At 39.8% G+C, this 18,033-nt stretch overlaps 5 protein-coding genes across 8 annotated transcripts in view; 4 read left to right on the top strand and 1 right to left on the bottom strand.

Moving 5' to 3' along the window:
* The window catches only part of LOC111604449 (adenylate cyclase type 2), a 41,493-nt gene that overhangs the window by 12,674 nt on the left and 10,786 nt on the right, over positions 1 to 18,033 (bottom strand). For 2 of the 3 annotated variants that reach the window (XM_030223512.1, XM_030223410.1), the window contains exon 2: positions 17,488 to 17,787. In XM_030223512.1, coding sequence (XP_030079372.1) covers positions 17,488 to 17,683 — 196 coding nt within the window. In that variant the 5' untranslated portion in view covers positions 17,684 to 17,787. The remainder of the gene's footprint in view (positions 1 to 17,487; positions 17,788 to 18,033) is intronic. The other variant, XM_030223636.1, reaches the window with a different exon arrangement.
* Positions 187 to 1,845, top strand: LOC111604401. 2 transcript variants are annotated; one of them, XM_023322453.2, is made up of 4 exons: positions 187 to 307; positions 370 to 536; positions 596 to 652; positions 898 to 1,845. In XM_023322453.2, exons 2-4 carry the CDS (start codon positions 497 to 499, stop codon positions 1,446 to 1,448), a joined length of 648 nt encoding a protein of 215 aa, XP_023178221.2. In that variant the 5' UTR covers positions 187 to 307; positions 370 to 496; the 3' UTR covers positions 1,449 to 1,845. The 2 variants fall into 2 exon arrangements, with proteins under 2 accessions (XP_023178221.2, XP_023178220.2); XM_023322452.2 differs by having other exon boundaries at positions 356 to 536; positions 898 to 1,826.
* Positions 6,188 to 7,049, top strand: LOC111604402. The gene is made up of 5 exons (XM_023322454.2): positions 6,188 to 6,375; positions 6,430 to 6,459; positions 6,530 to 6,618; positions 6,673 to 6,835; positions 6,903 to 7,049. The coding sequence occupies exons 1-5, from the start codon at positions 6,255 to 6,257 to the stop codon at positions 6,974 to 6,976; spliced, it is 477 nt and encodes a 158-aa protein (XP_023178222.2). The 5' UTR covers positions 6,188 to 6,254; the 3' UTR covers positions 6,977 to 7,049.
* On the top strand, positions 7,066 to 8,223 carry LOC111604404. Its single transcript, XM_023322456.2, has 4 exons — positions 7,066 to 7,721; positions 7,789 to 7,809; positions 7,870 to 7,955; positions 8,022 to 8,223. The coding sequence occupies exons 1-4, from the start codon at positions 7,595 to 7,597 to the stop codon at positions 8,193 to 8,195; spliced, it is 408 nt and encodes a 135-aa protein (XP_023178224.2). The 5' UTR covers positions 7,066 to 7,594; the 3' UTR covers positions 8,196 to 8,223.
* LOC111604403 lies at positions 8,792 to 9,652 on the top strand. The gene is made up of 5 exons (XM_023322455.2): positions 8,792 to 8,991; positions 9,058 to 9,084; positions 9,150 to 9,235; positions 9,309 to 9,471; positions 9,529 to 9,652. Exons 1-5 carry the CDS (start codon positions 8,865 to 8,867, stop codon positions 9,585 to 9,587), a joined length of 462 nt encoding a protein of 153 aa, XP_023178223.1. The 5' UTR covers positions 8,792 to 8,864; the 3' UTR covers positions 9,588 to 9,652.

The following is an 18,033-nucleotide window of genomic DNA, read 5'->3' on the forward strand; positions in this document are numbered from 1 at the left end:
AAAAAAAAAAAAACTGTTGAGTAAATCCTAATGCTATGCATATGGATTGACAATGTGAAGGGTTAAGCTTGCAATCCTCTTACAGTGCTTAGATCAAAATGATTCCAAATGAAAATTCTTCTTGATACATTGTTGCAATCAGGCGAGCCATGCTAATAATGTCAAAAGGTAATTTACTCAGTTGGCTTAGGAAAGAGGCTATTTATAACACACAGCTCTATTAAATTCAGGTAGACATCATTTTAGATTTAACGGAGATTCGAATTCTACGAGTAGTCTAATGTCGCAATCAACACGCCGGTCCCAGGTGAGCAGAGTCCAGTATTTCTTAGCGAAATAATAATGCCGTTTGCAGTTCGCCTTGAACAGCTCAGCTGCCGAGAAGTGTTTGAGAGATGATCTTTTTTATAACCAGTTATACAAGAGCTATAATATCAGCAATCTTGGAGTAAGCGCCAGTCCCAGAAGTGAAACCGACAAGTACAGGACTTCCAGTATGATCGATTACCGGCAAATTGATGCAGAGCTGGCGCGCAGTAAGAAATTTGGTGCTTAAATATAATAATATAATTCACATTTGGTTTTTCCACTCAAGTACAATTTGAATATGATAACATGAATATGGCGCACTATGGATTGTTTACAGACAATAGTAAGTCAAATTGAAGAAAAAGCTGAGCCCAGTTGGAGTATGGCTAAAAAATTTCTGATGAGGTCAAAATGTGACCTGGTCTTATGGATCATTTATATTTAGATGTTTGCTTTAGAATATAGCTCCTGCTTTAATAGCATCAGGAAATATGCTTAACATCCTTGAGACTACTTGCAGCTAAGCCTAACTCTTAATACTGTAAGTTTTTCTATTAAATAATCGAAATTCGCTATCTTTAAACACAGATAAGTTGCCGGATATGTTCGATCACTGCTGCGACCCTGAGCCTAATTTGATGGACTCTGCATTAAAAGCCGAGGCGTGTTTTCCAACTGCAATACAAGCGCCTCCACGTTACATGAACTTTCGTCAAGCGGGTGCTTCTCGGGCAAACCCAATTGCCGCTGAGCCAGTGCAGCGTCGCCAGCAAGCAAGAGATCTGGCAGAGATGTCATATAATCTGCCGCCATCGACAATGATTACTGGATCGCAAGTAATTAGCCTTGCCGACGAGCCTGCATTGCTACCTGTCCAAATCATGTCGAGCACGCCCAAATCCCCTGTGCTGCAGCAGGAAGTGAACAGATTGGAATCGGATGTGGTAACGGCGCCGCAATCCGAGCCATATAAGTGCCCGGTCTGTCTGAAGTGTGTTCATCACCGGAAACCCGCTTCGACCGTCTGCGGGCATGTGTTTTGCAGCAGTTGCATTAAGACCGCATTACGCGCCACATGCAAATGCCCCGTTTGCCAACGATTGATTACCGCACGCCAAATTTTCAGAATATTCATATAGTAAGCAGCGGAGTAACGAATTTTAATGTGCTGCTGGTGATTACCCATTTTATTTCAAACTGAGCCTTATACTGCAATTATATTAAATTCATCCATGTTTGTTTCGACGTGCACCCCAAGGTATGCAATGCTTTTTATTCCACTTGCGATATTTGTCTTCGAACGTTGCGCATACGCCACGTGGGCCACGAACATAAAATGCAACAAACTACAAGAGAAAATCTCAAGGGCAGGTGCAACTGCCACAGCAGTCTGCCACATTGTGCACCACCTGCTGCAAGATTGTAACTTACGTGCCCCGAAGTTGTGGCAAGTAACACATGCTGCACACGGCACCGTGTGCCGCATGCCAATGCCAACAGCAGCAAATCGATTCAGCCTCACATTTTAATCGCCCGCCATTTGTACGGCAAACAGCGAACTCGATTACCGATGCCAATCGATTTGTAACACTTAATCAAATTGAATTCATTCGACTACAAGCTGCTTTAACAAATATATCATGGCTGTCTTTTCATTTAACTCTATGCTTTTATGCGGGTCATGCCTTGATCTTGCCACAGCTCCCAAATTTGTACAGATTTAATTGACAGCAGAAACGCTTTAGATCTAACTGTTGGCCACAAAGCCACTGGCCACAAAATAAATCAACGGCTCTGCTCAGCAGCTGTGCCAGAGTAATCAACGGCTTGGCCCAAATGAAATGAATAATGCGAATGCTGGCTGAAAGCTCTTAGCAGGAGTCGTCGGGCTCTCTCACAAATTGGCGACACAAACGTGCCGGCGCAAAACAAATTTCCCAGCAATGGAAAGAGAGCAATTGTAAAAGAAAATGTCATGCCATCGCATTAATCAAGGTGAAGTTGAACACTTTTGTCACGGGCAGTGTCAATGCCAAACAGGCATTTTGGTCAACGGAGCACAGTGGTTTAAACTTGTTATAAGATATATTCACGAAATTTAAAAATTTAATATTAATATTACAATTCAAGGCTAACTAGATTTTAGATTAGTGAGAGCTTGTTTTTATTTTTGAATACATCATATTTTTGCTTATTAATACCACTGTGCGAAGAGGCAACGCCAAAATGTCGACACACAGCGCACGTCTTGCGCTTGTTTCTCTTGCTCAATGTGCGACTATTTTGCAATGTTTTTCAGGACAAGACAATGAATGGTCTTTCAGCCAGTTTGTTGCTGTACGTGTGCTCCCACATAATGGCCATCTAAGACAAAAGCCAAAAGCCAAGCCAAAGACACAAACAAGCAGCCATCGAAATGCGAGTGCCACGCACTTTTTCCAATTTTGTTTCGGTTAGTCATTTCATATTTGAAGCCTTTCGATTCCGAGCAGGGACAAGTGAGTGAATCATCTATTTGTATGGAAGATACTTGACTTTCCTATTGCTTTTCACACAGACCTTGCGGAAGCTGTACAACTCTATTATTGTGTAATTTTTTTTCTAAATTGATGAAAACAAAAAATGAATTTATCGAACTTTTTATACCCTGATCCCATTAAAAATGGGAAATCAGGGTATAATGGTTTTGTGCAAATGTATGTAACAGGCAGAAGGAGGCGTGGCAGACCCCATAAAGTATATATATTCTTGATCAGGACGACAAGCCGAGTCGATTGAGCCCTGTCCGTCTGTCTGTCCGTCCGTCTGTCCGTCTGTCCGTCTGTCCGTCTGTCCGTATGTGTGAACGCGTGGATCTCAGCATCTATAAGAGCTAGAGACTTGAAATTTTTTTTGTAGGTCCGTGTATAGCACGCGCAGGTCAAGTTTGTTTCAAATATTCGATAACTATTCGCATTTAATTGTTATCGAATAAAAACATTATTGAAATGCAGTAAATAAATTATATCTCGAACGTCTTAAGAGCTAGAGCCTCCAAATTTTGTATTTAGTCTTATGTATATTTTATGCAATTTTGATTTTTGTTGGATTTTGGATACCGGCTCCAAATTCCCCCAAATTCTTAGAATTTAAGTTTAGTTGGAAATAGGGCCATTATGTGAAGGCGTTTGCATCTCAACCAAGCCAATAGGATATGTAGATCATATGCTGAAAATTTCATTAAAATCCATTAAGTAAAACAGAAGTTATTAAACAAAACGTTTGGCCAATTTCCAAAAGCACATGTCAGCAGCGCCACGCGCACGCATTTTTCCTATGCGTGTGCACACATACATTCAAATGCGTGTATTCTTTTCTATTCCAAGAATTGAAATTGCGATTGAATTGTGCTGAATTATTAGCTGCTACTTATGTTCAAATTTGCAACAGCCCGTGCAAGAAGGACAGTGGCTGCGTTGGTAGTGGCCCCGCTCGTATGCAGCTTGGTCCGGGTTCGAGACCGGAGGAGATGAAATGTTTTTTACTGTTTTATTTTTTTTTTTTTTAGTTATGAAGTGGCGGTGTTGGTAGAGTTTGTGCACGTTGCGCAAATAATCCGGGTTCGAATCCTGGTCTCGCAATGTCGATTTTTATTTGTTTTCTCTTTTTTTTTAATACTCGATACAAACTACGGAAAATATTACAAAACTCAAAGGACTGGGATCAGGGTATCTCCTAGTCGGGCACCCCGACTAGAGCTTTCTTACTTGTTTTTAATATATTTGCGCAAAAATAAATTGGTGTTTTCAGCTTCTATTGATATTACTTGAGATCTCAGTGTAATGGACTCAGCAACTTGAAGTTAAAGCTAGAACCGTTTTAAGATATCTACTCATATACGAGCTGCTCAGTCAGCTGCAGTCATGCCATTACCTTCAAGGTTCGTTTATTTAAATACACTCGGCTCTTACTTAGCATTGCTTTTTATTAGTCACTGCCTTCAGGCAGACACTTTCAGGCAGTGAAGCCTTTAAGCTCTCACAACATGCAAAGTGGCCATCAAAAACTTGGCATAGACAAACAATGAGAGCGAGTTAGAGGGTGAGAGAGTGAGAGAGATACGAGAGATGCAGTTTATTTTCTTTCTATTGAAATCAATAGAGAAACTGAGCTTGGCCCAGGGGCCAGGCGATGCACAATTTGACGCAAATGTAAATTTAATAGAAGAAGAAGCAAAATCAGTGTCATGCAAATTGAATTTGCCACAAGCCACCAGCAAACGATTTGCCATACAAATGCGATTTATGTATCTTATGACAATACTTTCCTGAGCTGCCCAGAGCAGAAGCACGATCAAAAGGCATCCGCTGTACGCATTTAAGTACGAGTTTAACAAGCAGAATCATAGCATCATCAAATTGTTAGTAATATGCATATATTAGTAATATAAAAAAGAAATCCCAACAATGACTGAGGCATTTCCACAGTGACAGCAATTTGCATATATACGTCGTATTTTTTTCTCGTTCTGTACGCTCTCGTTTTATCTTACGGCAACGGCAACGGCAACGGCAATGGCAATGGCGCCTAATACCCGTTCATGTTTATAGATGTGCGGTTGTGTGGTGATACAGAGTTAACCCCGGCATACAAATCCGTTCGTATTGTCTGATATTTCCACTGCTGAGTGGCATAAATCTCACATGTGCCAGGCCAGATATACACGACCATGCATTATGAATGCAAACGAGGGTTCTGGGTGGTAAGCAGCGGCTAGAAAGAATGCTACATAGTGCACTGCACGGCATAATGAGCCAGTTTCATATATATATTTATATATATATATATCTATATATACAAATGCATGCACAGAATCTCAGATAAATGCAAGCTGTGTGCTATTCAAATGTCGTGTATGCAGCTTGTTAAAATAATATTGTACTCGCGCCTGGGCATACATTTCAGTTATTAATTCAGCATGTTATGTCCACAGCTTAATGGCCCTGACAATTATCTCGTGGAGTTCAATTTGCGACTCATTGTGCTGGCCAAATGGCTTGTTTATCTCGGCTAGCCCACATTTACTGGCCAATCAATTTAGAACTTTTTAGTCAATCAGGAGCCAAACCCTGTGGAAAAATATGTGTTAGCGCAATCAAACCAAGCCAATTGAAGGCCGAATGGATTCGTCAGCTGAAATGGGCTTGCGCTGTAAACGAGCCTGGGTAGTGGGCTGTCACGTTGAATTGATCTGGTAGAAGGGTGGCGCTCTGCAATGGCAATGGGGGAATGGGGCGGGGCTGTGTTTTGTCGCGTCGTTGGCGCCATCAACTGCGAGCTGGCAGACGAGGCTCCCTGATGACGCTCCGAGGAGCAACAGCAACAGCTGAATAAACAGCAGCAACAACAACAACAACAGCAACAAAGGCATCAACAGAGCTGTGTATAAACGAAGCGGGCGGGGGGCTTGCGGCAAAGTGGGGAGCTGCACACAAAGCGCTGAATACCGTTTCATCGACACTTTTTCATTGAATTCAATTAAAAGGCGAAATTGAAAATTGAAATTCAATTAAGATGCCATAAATACGTTAGGTGTGAGCTGTGTATAAAGTGCAAGCAGTAGAAGCAACCATCCAATAATCATAGATAAGCTAACAGCTGCTGCTGGCCCGCTCGTTTGACGCTTGAAGGATATATGGCCAACACAGCTAAAGAGTTAGAAGTACTCCAGCTGTCGGCTTGATAGCCGGAAATTATGCTTTTATTTAGACATCTTTTGTTAAGGTTTGTTTAGAACTCGAAAACCCATATCTACAGCAGTTGTAAGTTGACGATGTTTATTTAATTATAAAATATTTTTAATATATATATTTTTTGTCATTTTTTTGTTTCAGTAAGGCAGCTTTGCACTTACTTTCAAATTGAATTTAATTGTGTTCTGTTTTCTAAGCCTTGGAGCTCGTAGGATGTGCCATGCCAGGCGTTGCTGCTTCTGCTTATCGCTTCGTGCAGGATGCGTTCTTATTTCATTATTTTCTATTTTCAGCTGTGTCTTGAACATAGATTACATTTTATGGGTTGTTGATGGTAATATGATTGAAAATCTACAAATCTGCGAGTTTCATCTGTTTTTTTTTTTAGATTCTCGTGACGCCAAAATCTATTTTCCTGGTAGTTTTAAAAGCATTTTCTCTGTGACAAACCCTAATTTCATATTTAATTTTTACACTTTGTTCGGCAGAATTTACAAACTCGAACGTGATACTTCAGATGGTACCTGAATTTGCCACCTTTGTAGCCTCGGTTTCGCTATTCATCTACGCAGTCGGCGTAAGTATTAATCACATTCAACTCACTAATATTTGATTTCCAATTTACTTTTAGTACTGCAAATTTTTGGTTTTAACATATGTAGTTATCACTGTTGCTCAGATATCGTACTTCGTATTGTATAGCATAGTTTCGACCGTGATGGGTACAAATCTGATTGTAAATGCAGGTAAACCCCACATAATTGCGTACTGGCTATATTTGCCATATAATCTCGGTAAGTCAAAGAATATATTCAATCTCATTGAATATTAATCACACTAGGTTTTTCATTGTAATTTCAGGAACATCGCTTTATTTCATATATATCGCTCTCTCCTACGATCAGCAGCAGCGCTTGGCTCAGAGGCAAAATTAAGCAATACATGTGAAGTTTTCATAACGTGTCTGTTCAAAAAAAAATTCCGTAATAAAGACAATTATAAAATGTATTTCATATTAACAAAATATGTTCATTTGTGTTTGTTCTAAGCTTCTTTTCTTGTCCCGCTATTCGTATTTGTATACCTGAGGCTCACACAATTGCAATGCCTAGCTGCCGATACACAATTTAAGGAAATTGATGCTAATGGCTTCACAAATTGTGGGGTGGGGGGGGGGCGTGGCGTACGCGCAACATCTTCATCGAGCTTGACTTTTGCATTATTTGCAATTCAAGCTATTTATATAATAGCCTCATTAGCATTACGTGTGCGTGTGTGTGCATGTTTTTCATTTTCATCTTTGAGTGCCCATCGTCATGCTAATGGAATTAAAATGAAAATCGAGCCAACAATTGAATTACGCTCCACAGGATGCATGGCAGAAAAATGAGTTATAGACACGTTGGAACTCTCAGGGAATATGCTCGATATATCGATACATAGCAGACTCATTGTTTACTTGAATAGAATTAGATTTAGTGTTGTTCTCAGCAATTGCCTTCAAATTCAAATATTTTTCCGCAAATGAATTAGCTGCATTGGAATACCACAGGATGTTTCGTTCCACTCGTTGCTGCGGTTGCATGTCTTTACTTAAAGGGTGTTACTTGATTGCGTTAATTACCTTTATCTATAGTGTTTTGACTATTAAATTTGTGTTGATATTTCATAGCGAACCAAGTAATGTAACTCCCAATACAGTATTATGAACTCTGATCTTTTTAACACAAGCTCTTGCCTTTTCCAGAAATTCGCAATCAAAAATCAGGTGAAAATCATTTAATAACAATTAATGCAAATTTCTTCAATAGATCCTTTTCAAATCTAGCCGAAAACAATTCGTTCTTATGCTTAGTGGTGCCTGAACTCATCCTGTTTATACCATCGAGTGCGATAATTCTTTATGGATTGTTCGTAAGTAAAGACATCAAACTGACTGCAATCAGAGTTAACTTCGGACCTTTCTTTGTATCGTTCTAGCGCAAGAAGTGTTTAGCCTTTATTTACGCTTTCATTGTTAGTACGCACATTGTCTATTTTATAGTAATGTTTGCTATAACTGCGGTAGGCGGTACAAATATTATAGTAAATGAGGCCGGTCTGTACATTCACTTATTTTGGGTATTTTGTTTACTTCGATTTGGTAAGTTTTAGTTTTATTTCAAATAAAATTGAAAAGTGATTTCAAATTCAATTCCAGGAACAACTATATATTTTATTTATATAGTAATATTCATTTATATGAAGACTTCTGCAGATCAAGAACAAATTCGAAATATTCAATGATCGAATTGCACGATTGATTTTTTTACTATTTCAAAATTCCAAATTAAATATATTTGACATTTATTTTCCTTTTTTGCAACTGTGTCATTTATTCCAACAGCAAGGCAAGCAAGCAGATGCCTCTAGTTGACAACGAAGCCGGCTAAATGTTGCTCGAACTTTGCTGAAGTTGAAGCAGCAAATTGTTAGCTGGCGGATGTGCCAGGCAAGTTCTTCCCGACGGATGGCCCCAGAGCACAAGTCACAATTTTGGACCGTGCATTCAAGGACTTCAACTCAAGCAGAGCTTTACTTAAAATCTATTTTATGTTGAGCTCGGCGAAAAGTCGCAAACTTAATAAATAATATTCCGCAGACTTTAACTCTATGATGCGTATAACATATTATTGCATGATGTCTGCAAATTATGCACATGATTTAATATTTTATTCTAGTTTCAAATTTGGCATACCCCTACCCAAGCATATAGTTTCAAATTGAGCTATAACAGTTTTTATATTTTACAATTTGATTAGTTTTAGCTTTTGCATCGGGAAGATGTTTGATGCCAAGCATTTTTGCCATTGCGCTTCATTACGCATGGGATGTTTTATTATTGCAATAATCACAATGTTCTTAAGCGTTGCATTCACAAAATTCATTTTAGTTTTTTATGGCATAAAGTGTAATTTGACATTTGTAGCTGTGCTTCAAGTTGGCTGCTTTTAATACGAGTTTCTGCTTTTTTCAGATCCTGGCAATAAAAAAGGAAGCAAAGGTAATATTAAAAGCTTATGGACAATGCCTTAAAACTTAAACTCATCTCGTTCCATTCAATGAAAGACGATCACACTTTTTTGCTACTGCATCTGGTGCCCGAAATTCCAGTACTGGGATCCTCGCTTATATTAATCATTCACGAAATATATGTAAGTGCTCACTAAAGAAACGAGAATGATAATAAACTTGAAGCCTAATTGAATTTGAAATTTTTTATTATAGGCCAAATCAGTGCTAATCTTAATATTTGTAACCATTAATGGCATTCATATTATTTATATAATTGTAATATCTATTGTAAGTTACCTAATGGGCAAAAATATTGTTCTAAACTTTGCTGAGGTATGGTTTCATGTGTATTGGTCGTTTTGCCTAATCCGAATCGGTGAGTTGTTCTTGCGTTTCAAATATAAGCGAACAATACTTTCAAGCATAATTTCAGCAACAACAATCTATTTTATTTATATCGCCCTATCTCGCTGGAAGCAAATTAGGAATTGAAAATAAAAATCTATTTTTAACTGTCGAAATCGGAAAAGCGCAAATTGCATTTTGCATGGTAAAAATTAAATAATCAACTGATTTTACAGTTTGTCGCATTATTTGTTTTTTTTTACGCCGGGACACTTTTCCCTTTTGTGTCAAATGTAAATGTTGTTGCCATCATTCAATATTGATGTGAAATAGTTTATTGAAACGCGCCACAACTTGGTAAGTTTTGGGTTCAATTAGACCTTCCACAAAACAGCAACCAAGAAAGCAAAGTAAAAGTGGAAGATGCCAATCTTGAGTGAGGGAGTGAGTGGGTGACTCACTCCTCATATTATTTTTAGTCACAGTTGCAGCCAAAGCAGCTTCAATGATCAACAGGCGAACATAAAATGTGATCAACTCAAATTCAATTTTATTTGCTTTATTCTTAACAACGCCACAAAACTTCTGCTCCTGACTAAGCTTCCACTTTCAAATTTTACTAGTTTAATATATATTTTTTAAAAGAATTTTGAGCGTTCCTAACGAGTGGAAGTTTCATCCTAAGCATCATATAAACATGATAAGTATTGGGAATCGTAATATCTGAACTAATGTGTAAATGAAGGTAATAAACTTACAAAGTAATAAACTTACATTTAATATATTATTTTAGATAAAATAAGTTTTTGTCCTGTTATTATCGAACCATAATCATGTACGCCAACAACAGGTGCTACATTTTTAGGTAATATGTCTATATATATAGGAATTGAATTAATTAAGATTGGAAAAGCCCAAATTTTTTTTATTGCAAACAGTGAATTTGTAATATTTTGAATATTTTTAATTTATTATTTTTTGGTAATAAAACTCAAAAATATCCAATGTTGGAAAATAAATTACAAACAGTTCGCATTGTTTCTAACCTTTTATTTATTTTTTTTTTCAAATTTAAATACTTTGCAGCTTATTGATTCTTACAACAGCTCACTCAGTATTGCTTTAAATTAATTTATTGAAATTTGCCTTCAATCTAAAAATTTTAGCGAACTTTTCGGCTGCACATTTAATGCGACCCTCGGCAAGGTGTCACAAACACCAACCACTCTGACAAAATAAAAGAAGCAGATAATTTTGGTTTTCATTTTGACGCCTATTTAAAGCACACAAAATTCCAATCAATAAACAAGGCACCCGACACCCAGTCGCCCGATTGCTTGTTCATTCATAAAACTTTTGGCGACTCCTTACGCTTCAGTCAATATTGTGGCATGCACAGTCAACAGTCTCTTCATTCGACCTACCTAAAATACAATACAATATAATATAATATAATATATGAATTCAACGCTGTATCCAGCTTAAGCTATTGGATGTAGCAAATATGATTAGATGAAAGGGATGCTTAAACTTGAACTCTGTGTCTGCGACAACCTTTCACAGGCTTCACATTTACAGTGAGTCTGGCAAACATTTCGTTTGTCTTCTCCAATATCATACGCACAATTTAAATGTCTCACGCAGTCACACACACACACCATGACTTTATGTTTTATTGTTACTAGCCCCGTAAAGCGAGTGCGTATACCCGGCGTATGCGCAACATCTTTGGGCTCCATATTTTGTGTTATTTGCAATTTAAGCAATTTATATAATAGCCTCATTAGCATCACATGTGCCTGTGTATATATATATACATATACGTTTGTCGCCTATTTGGCACATCTTAAAATTCCCTTCATCATGCTAATGGAATTAAAACGAAAATTGAGTCAACAATTTAAGCACAGAAAGGCTGACAGGAAAATTGGTTGAGATTCATAAAGGATATGGTTCATATGAATATGATAGAATATAATAGTTTGCTTTACCTCATATTTAAAGCCTTGATAAGGCGACTATTTAGTTGACTTCTAGTCACTTCTTAATGGCTAACTAAAGCTAAACATAGTTAGTACAAAGTCAAAGTTATGCATTTCGGCAGCAATAAAATGTGAAGAATTGAAATTAAATTGGATCATTGCACACGTAATTAATATTAAATTTTTTTTTTTTTTTTTTTTTTTTTTTTTTTTTTTTTTTTTCGTTTTTATTTCTTTATTTTGTTGCAGCTTATTGTCTTAGACTCTATAGCGCATTTAGCTCTAAACCTTAACTAATGGGAGGGCAGATATGCCAATTATTCTGCACTTGTAGCTACTATCTTAATTAGTTCTAATATTGTCTAGAGGATGCAATCTCTTCAGTCTTCGCCTATTGTTGTTTATAGCCAGGTTGCTTGCGAGATGGTTAGGATGCGCTGCAAGTCTGTCCGCGTATCTTGAACTGTGTCGCCCAATGAGTTCAGCAACTGTGGGAATTGCTAAATCCCTATGTAAGACTGAGTTTCTTACAAACCAGCTGGCTCCAGTCCATCTGCGTAGTGCTTTATTCTGCAGGGTCTGAATTTTGTTCCTTGTAGTCTTCGCCGAGGAGCCCCATAGAGAGATACCATATACGAAGGTTGGGACAACTATTGCCTTGTAGATGGCGGCCTTGCTGCTGTAAGACAACTTGCTTGAAGCTCTCAGCATCCAGTCGAGGGTTTTTAGCTTGCTTTTGCATTTTGAGGTTACTTGACTTATGTGCGCTTTAAAAGTCAGCCTTCTGTCAAGAGTGATACCAAGGTACTTTACTTTTGAGGCTTTGGGAATAGTGGGCCCCAATGCAACGCTTGGGCAATCTCCTCTTCTAGTGGCGAAGGTAGTATGTACAGACTTTTGTGCATTAATGGTGATACACCACCGTTTTGCCCAGCGTCCGAAAGAGTCCAGATATTTTTGTAGTGAGTCTGAAGCTTCTTGCGCAGATACGTGACGTGATAAGATGGCGGTGTCATCTGCATAGGTCGCTATGAGTACTGCATCTGTACTTCCTATATTTGGCTCGGGAGTTGGCATATCTCCTGTGAATAAAGTATAAAGTGTTGGGCCTAGAACACTACCCTGTGGTACTCCAGCCATAATTGGTCTAGTCAAGGATACTGTTTGCCCCCTTGACACTTGGAAGGTTCTTCCAATAAGGTATGAGGATAGCAACGCGAAAAATGGGGCTGGAAGGGTGGTCCTCACTTTCTGCAGCAGTCCCAGGTGCCAAACTCGATCAAACGCCTGTTTGATGTCTAAAAAGACGGCAGAGCAGTACATCTTTTCTTCAAAGGCTCCAAGGATATGGTGCACAACTCTGTGAACCTGTTCCGGTGTTCCATGCTGTCTCCTGAAGCCAAACTGATGGTTTGGAATGGCCTCCTGGCGTCCCAGATGTGTCAGTACTCGTTCCAGAAATATTCTTTCGAATATTTTGGAGAGTACTGGCAACAGGCTAATTGGTCTGTACGACTCAATTTCTCCCACGGGTTTGCCAGGCTTAGGAATCATCACAATCACGGCGCGCTTCCAGCAGGCTGGAAAGTGCCGGATGCGGAGCATGGCGTTGTACACCATAGTTATGTAGTCTATGGTGGAGTCAGGCAGTGCTCTAAGGACTCTGCCGTTTATTAGATCATATCCAGGGGATTTTTTTGCCTTCACTCTTCTGATGTGTTCAAGAACCTCTTCTTTTGTACATCCAGTTATCTGGTCTTCAGCTGGGAGGGGCGAGAGAACGATGTCTTCTGTTGCTTCGATTTCTGAGGCCTCTGCGGTAATCACCGGCGTGAATTGGTCTTGAAGGTGGTTTGCAAAAGCCTCAGCTTGAGCTTCGTCTCCAATGTGCCAGGAACCAGAAATGCTCCGAATGGGATGACGTCGTATTGGCTGCCGTTTGAGCTTTCTTGTAAATTTCCATAATTGAAACTCTGCGTCAGTGGGCGATTCAGCTCGTACCAGCGCATCGCTGATACACCTCTTTTGAAGCAGGGCGAGAGCAGCTTTAAGATGCCTCGTGGCTTCGTTGTACATGGATTTGGCATCAGGCGTGCGTAATCTTAACCAGCGTCTCCTGGCCCATCTTTTGTGTATTAGTAGGTGTTGGGCCTCCAAGGTGAGGGGGATGTTGTACGGAGACTGTTGTCTTGTTTGGCAAGATGGTGGGGCGGCTTGGTGCGCAGCTTTGACTATTTCTTCCTGCAGTTTGTTTGCTGCGTAGTCCACGTCTTCAGGAGTGTTAAGTTCCATTTCTATGTGCAAAGAGTAATGGAGCTCGCGCCTAAAGACTCCTAAATCTGATCCTGCTGGCAGTAGTTGTTTCCTAATGGGCAAGGGCTGTGGCTGCGCGTGGATTGTGACTATTAGTGGCAGGTGGTCAGAGGATAGGTCCAAGGATTCTTCAATGGTCAATTGCCGGTCACAGATGCCTTTGTAGACAGCGAAGTCGATTGCCGAGGGCCTGTGTCCATTAATTGGGTAACGGGTGGGGGCTCCAGTCGCCAATATGCTGAATTGTAAGTTTTGAATCGCCTCAAATATGACTTCTCCGCGACGATTCGCACTATTGCTTCCCCAAAATGGGTGCCATCCATTCCAGTCGCCGCCGATGAGGGTCTTATTCAACCTTTGGCCTAGAACCTGTTCCATGTGATGATCACACAGACCAGTGTTTGGCGGAAGATAAATTGACGCAACTTCGATCGCTCCAATAGACGTAGGCAGGGTGATGGCTGAGACCTGCATTGTTGCGTTGCAAATTGGCAGTAAAGGTGTATGCGGTATTGTTGCTCGTATGAGGATTGAGGATCCACCAAAGCAGTTTGCTCCTTCACCATGAGCCTGATAGTGTTCGTATCCGAAAATTTGTGTAGTGGGGCACTCATGAGTTTCTGTTATTAACATTATATCTATGTTTTCTTGTGAGAGAAACGCAGCCAGTTCCTGAGTCTTGTTTCTCAGGCCATTGGCGTTCCAGATACCCACACGTAAAGCCATTATTTGTAGGCAAGCTTGGTTATGATGGCCATTAAACTGTTTAGCATGGTTGCTTGTTGGGATTGTACTTCTCGCATCGCTTTGAGCTCGGCATTAATTGCGTCAAACTGACGTTGTTGTTGCTGAAGCATTTCAGTGAACAAAGTGTCACTTGTGGTATTCTTATTTGACGGTCCACCTCTAGCGGCCTGTGCGTAAGAAACACCACTAATAGGCGTTGCAAAGCTCGTGGCTTGGGTAATGCTCCGGGGCCTTGTAATTTCGGAAGCAGTACTCGGACCCGTAGACGGTGTTTGTGTGGGACTCCTTTTTTGTGCTGGGGATTGCAATTTGCGCAACCGCTTGTATACTTGGCAGCCCTTATAGTTGGCTGGGTGCTGTAACTCACAGTGCACACAAGTTGGTGCCTGGTCCTTTTCGCGGGTGCAGTCTTTGGATGCGTGTTTCCCGGCGCAACGCACACATCTGGGAGCTTTGTGGCAGTAGCGTTGTGTGTGTCCAAATTCTTGACAGCGATGGCATTGTGTCAGGTCGTTGTATCTTCTTGGCAGTTCCACTGTGCAGCGTTGCCTGCAGACAACTCGAATGTCCAAAATTTCTTTGTTGTTGGGGGCCTGAGCCACGTCAACAAAAAATATATTTAGCGGTGTTTTGTCCATACGGCTCAGTGGGTTGTGCACATTTGTAATTGTGTGGCCTTTGGTTTCCAATTCCTTTTTAATTAGTGTTGTATCAGTGCTGGAGTGAAGCCCTTTGAACACGACTCTATATGGTTTGTCCTCCTTAAGCTGGTAGCAGTGGAACTCCAATTCCAGCTTAGTAAAGTGGTCTATAACTCTGCGATAGTCCTCACTGCATTGGGTTAATACACCTATGTTATTCTTCTTTGGCTTAATTACGTATGATTTAGCATCAATTACTTTATCTATTATCTGTTGAAGTAGGGCCACAGACTTGATGTTTGGACACCATATGGGGGGCGGACGAGGTTTCGGAGTAGTTTGCTGGTCGGTCAATACTGGGGCTTCTGGAGCTACAGGTGATTCGCTGTAGTCTTCATCTTCTTCTACGAGCAGTGAAAATCGATTTTCTGATATTAATGCTGCATTGCTGGTGCTTGGTTCGTCGAAGATGAGCCTTTTCTTGATGGTTTTTGGTGAATTTGGCTGTTTACGTTTCGTGTTTTTGTTGTTAGTGATGCCTTGCACGGAGGCGATATCTATTTTTGAGTTTATTGGCATGATGGAGGCTTGCCTATTTGCCATCACAACGTTAAGCTGGGCTTGCATTTCTGCATTTACCTTTACAGCTGTAGCGAGGTTATTGACATTAGATGTCATCGCGGATTGTGCTTTTGAGTGCAGGCGCACTCGCGCCAAGCGACGAAATTTCGTAAATTGCAATTAAAGCAATTGAGTTACGCGGAAGCAAGCGATAAGAAAACGCTGCGTGTGCGGTTTTTGTTGCTGTTGCGTTGAAGAATGCACCGCAAAGTTCTATTTTTAGAACTCTGCAGCAGTAGAGCTTAAGCGAAGGCTGTTCGAATTCACGTCTTTACAGGTCGAACGACTGATCGCGATGAATATTAAATTTATTTTCTATATATTGAAATTTCCACAAGCAAATGTGATAATATGATTAACATTTTGAATTCTTGGAAATAATAAATAAATAATATAAATTTTTTAAGGCTTTCTAAAATAATTCAAATGCTAAAATGTATTTTTCTTTTAGGTCTGCTGTCAGTTAATCTTCATTGGCATTCCAAAATTGTTAATCAGTTTTTGTACAGCGTTGACCATGTAAAAACATAATTAAATAGACACGCGGAATGTTAAGTATTTAGGGTTTTTTTTCCTTTTTTTCAATTAAATTTACATTTTAATTTCTAGAGATATTCTCGGAATTTCCCGTTTAACGTGGTGACTTTTTTATTTCAAGACACAATTTTTGTCGCTGATTTAATCAGACCCTGATAAAGTTTCATAAGTCTTAAGTGCACTGATAACATTTTATTTCAATTTTGTATACATTTTATTTAAAACCAAAAAAAATTCAATCAATAGATAAGGCTTTCAATACCCAATAGCTCGGTTGCCTATTCAATCCTAGGGCTTGGGCTGAAGCTTAAGCTTATCTTAACGTTCAGCTATGAACGGCCAACAGGTTGCCTTTGCAGCGTCATAACATTATTCCAGTGGGTAGAATAACTAAGTAATAACTCATACTAACTTAAGCAATCTTTGAAACTGGGCTGCTGGCAAAACTAGAAAGTTGAATATAAAATCAAAGTGAACATTTTGAGCATAAGCCACAATTATGTTTAGTACCGAGTTAGCTTTTAGCTAAACAGCGTAGGCCGTACAGTGCTGAAGGGAATTATAATTATTTTAACTCCGCCACACTGAAAGCCATTTAATTAATATAACAACTGCGACGAAGTCAAAGAAATATCCGCCACAAGCTGGGCGTGGGTTGATGTTATCGTGACAAGCCCAAATTAACTAACATCGGGGTTACATCAGCCTAGGGCAGTGGCAAGCGCACAGTGGGTGCTGCGGTTGGGACGGTAACCCACGGCCAACGCGTAACTCAATTTAGTGCTATGCCAAGCACAAAGGCCAACAACGCGGCTCGAAGAGCGAAGGATGCGTTTGATAGGCGTTTTTTAAATAAGCATAAATAAACTGAAAATATTTTATTAATGAAAAATACCTAAAAGAAACATATTTTTATTTGATTTAAAATCGTTTAGGGAATAGATTTAGGAGCATTTTGAAGGGTATCCCATAGTTGATCCGCTTTGTTCCGCACTTGCTTAGTGAATCTTGTTGGTATTTGAGAACTCGGCAGAACTCTTAGTAGGGAAAGTGCGGACATATTGAAAAGACATCCTTTACGAAACTAATTTGATTTGCAGCAGCTTCTGCATTTGACTCACTATCTCCGGCCTTCTCGTCTTGGCGCGCTGCCATGGATTAGCCAAGGGGCGTGAGCGTGTGAAACAAGGAGCACTTTGCACTTACCCGTTGTCCCGTTCTCCTGGTCGCTCAAGTCGGCTTGCGATGCCGACAATGTTGTTGCCATCATCGTCATCGTCGTCGTCGTAGTCGCTGCTGTCGCTGTCTTCAAAGGTGGCGCTGCATTTCTGCCCTCTGTTACAATAATAGATGCGTTCGTGCCATTTTCCGTTTTCACAATTTTCGCATTGCGGCTTACCATGCCAAACGGGAAAAGCCAACAACTCAACGAAAACTCACAGCCGCCAGCTGCGCGCTAAGATTGCCTGCCCAATGCAGGCGACCTGCTGCACTTGTTGCCGTCCGCTAAAAGGAAATCGACAGAGCAAAAGAGAAAGAGGAAAGCGAATACATGAAAATGATTTTTCGACCATTAAATTACAACTATTATGCACTTAGTGTAGTTTTCAGCTTTTGATTGAATAATTCAATTTGAATTACATAAGTTACTTATTCATCTATTCATACAAACATAATACTCTTACAGTTTTACCCAACTGAATAGCTGACCTATGGAGTGCTCTTATAAATCAAATGTAAATAAATATATAA

Source organism: Drosophila hydei, unplaced genomic scaffold (genome assembly GCF_003285905.1).
Source record: "Drosophila hydei strain 15085-1641.00,03,60 unplaced genomic scaffold, DhydRS2 tig00000001-arrow-pilon, whole genome shotgun sequence".
Taxonomy (NCBI): Eukaryota; Metazoa; Arthropoda; class Insecta; order Diptera; family Drosophilidae; genus Drosophila; species Drosophila hydei.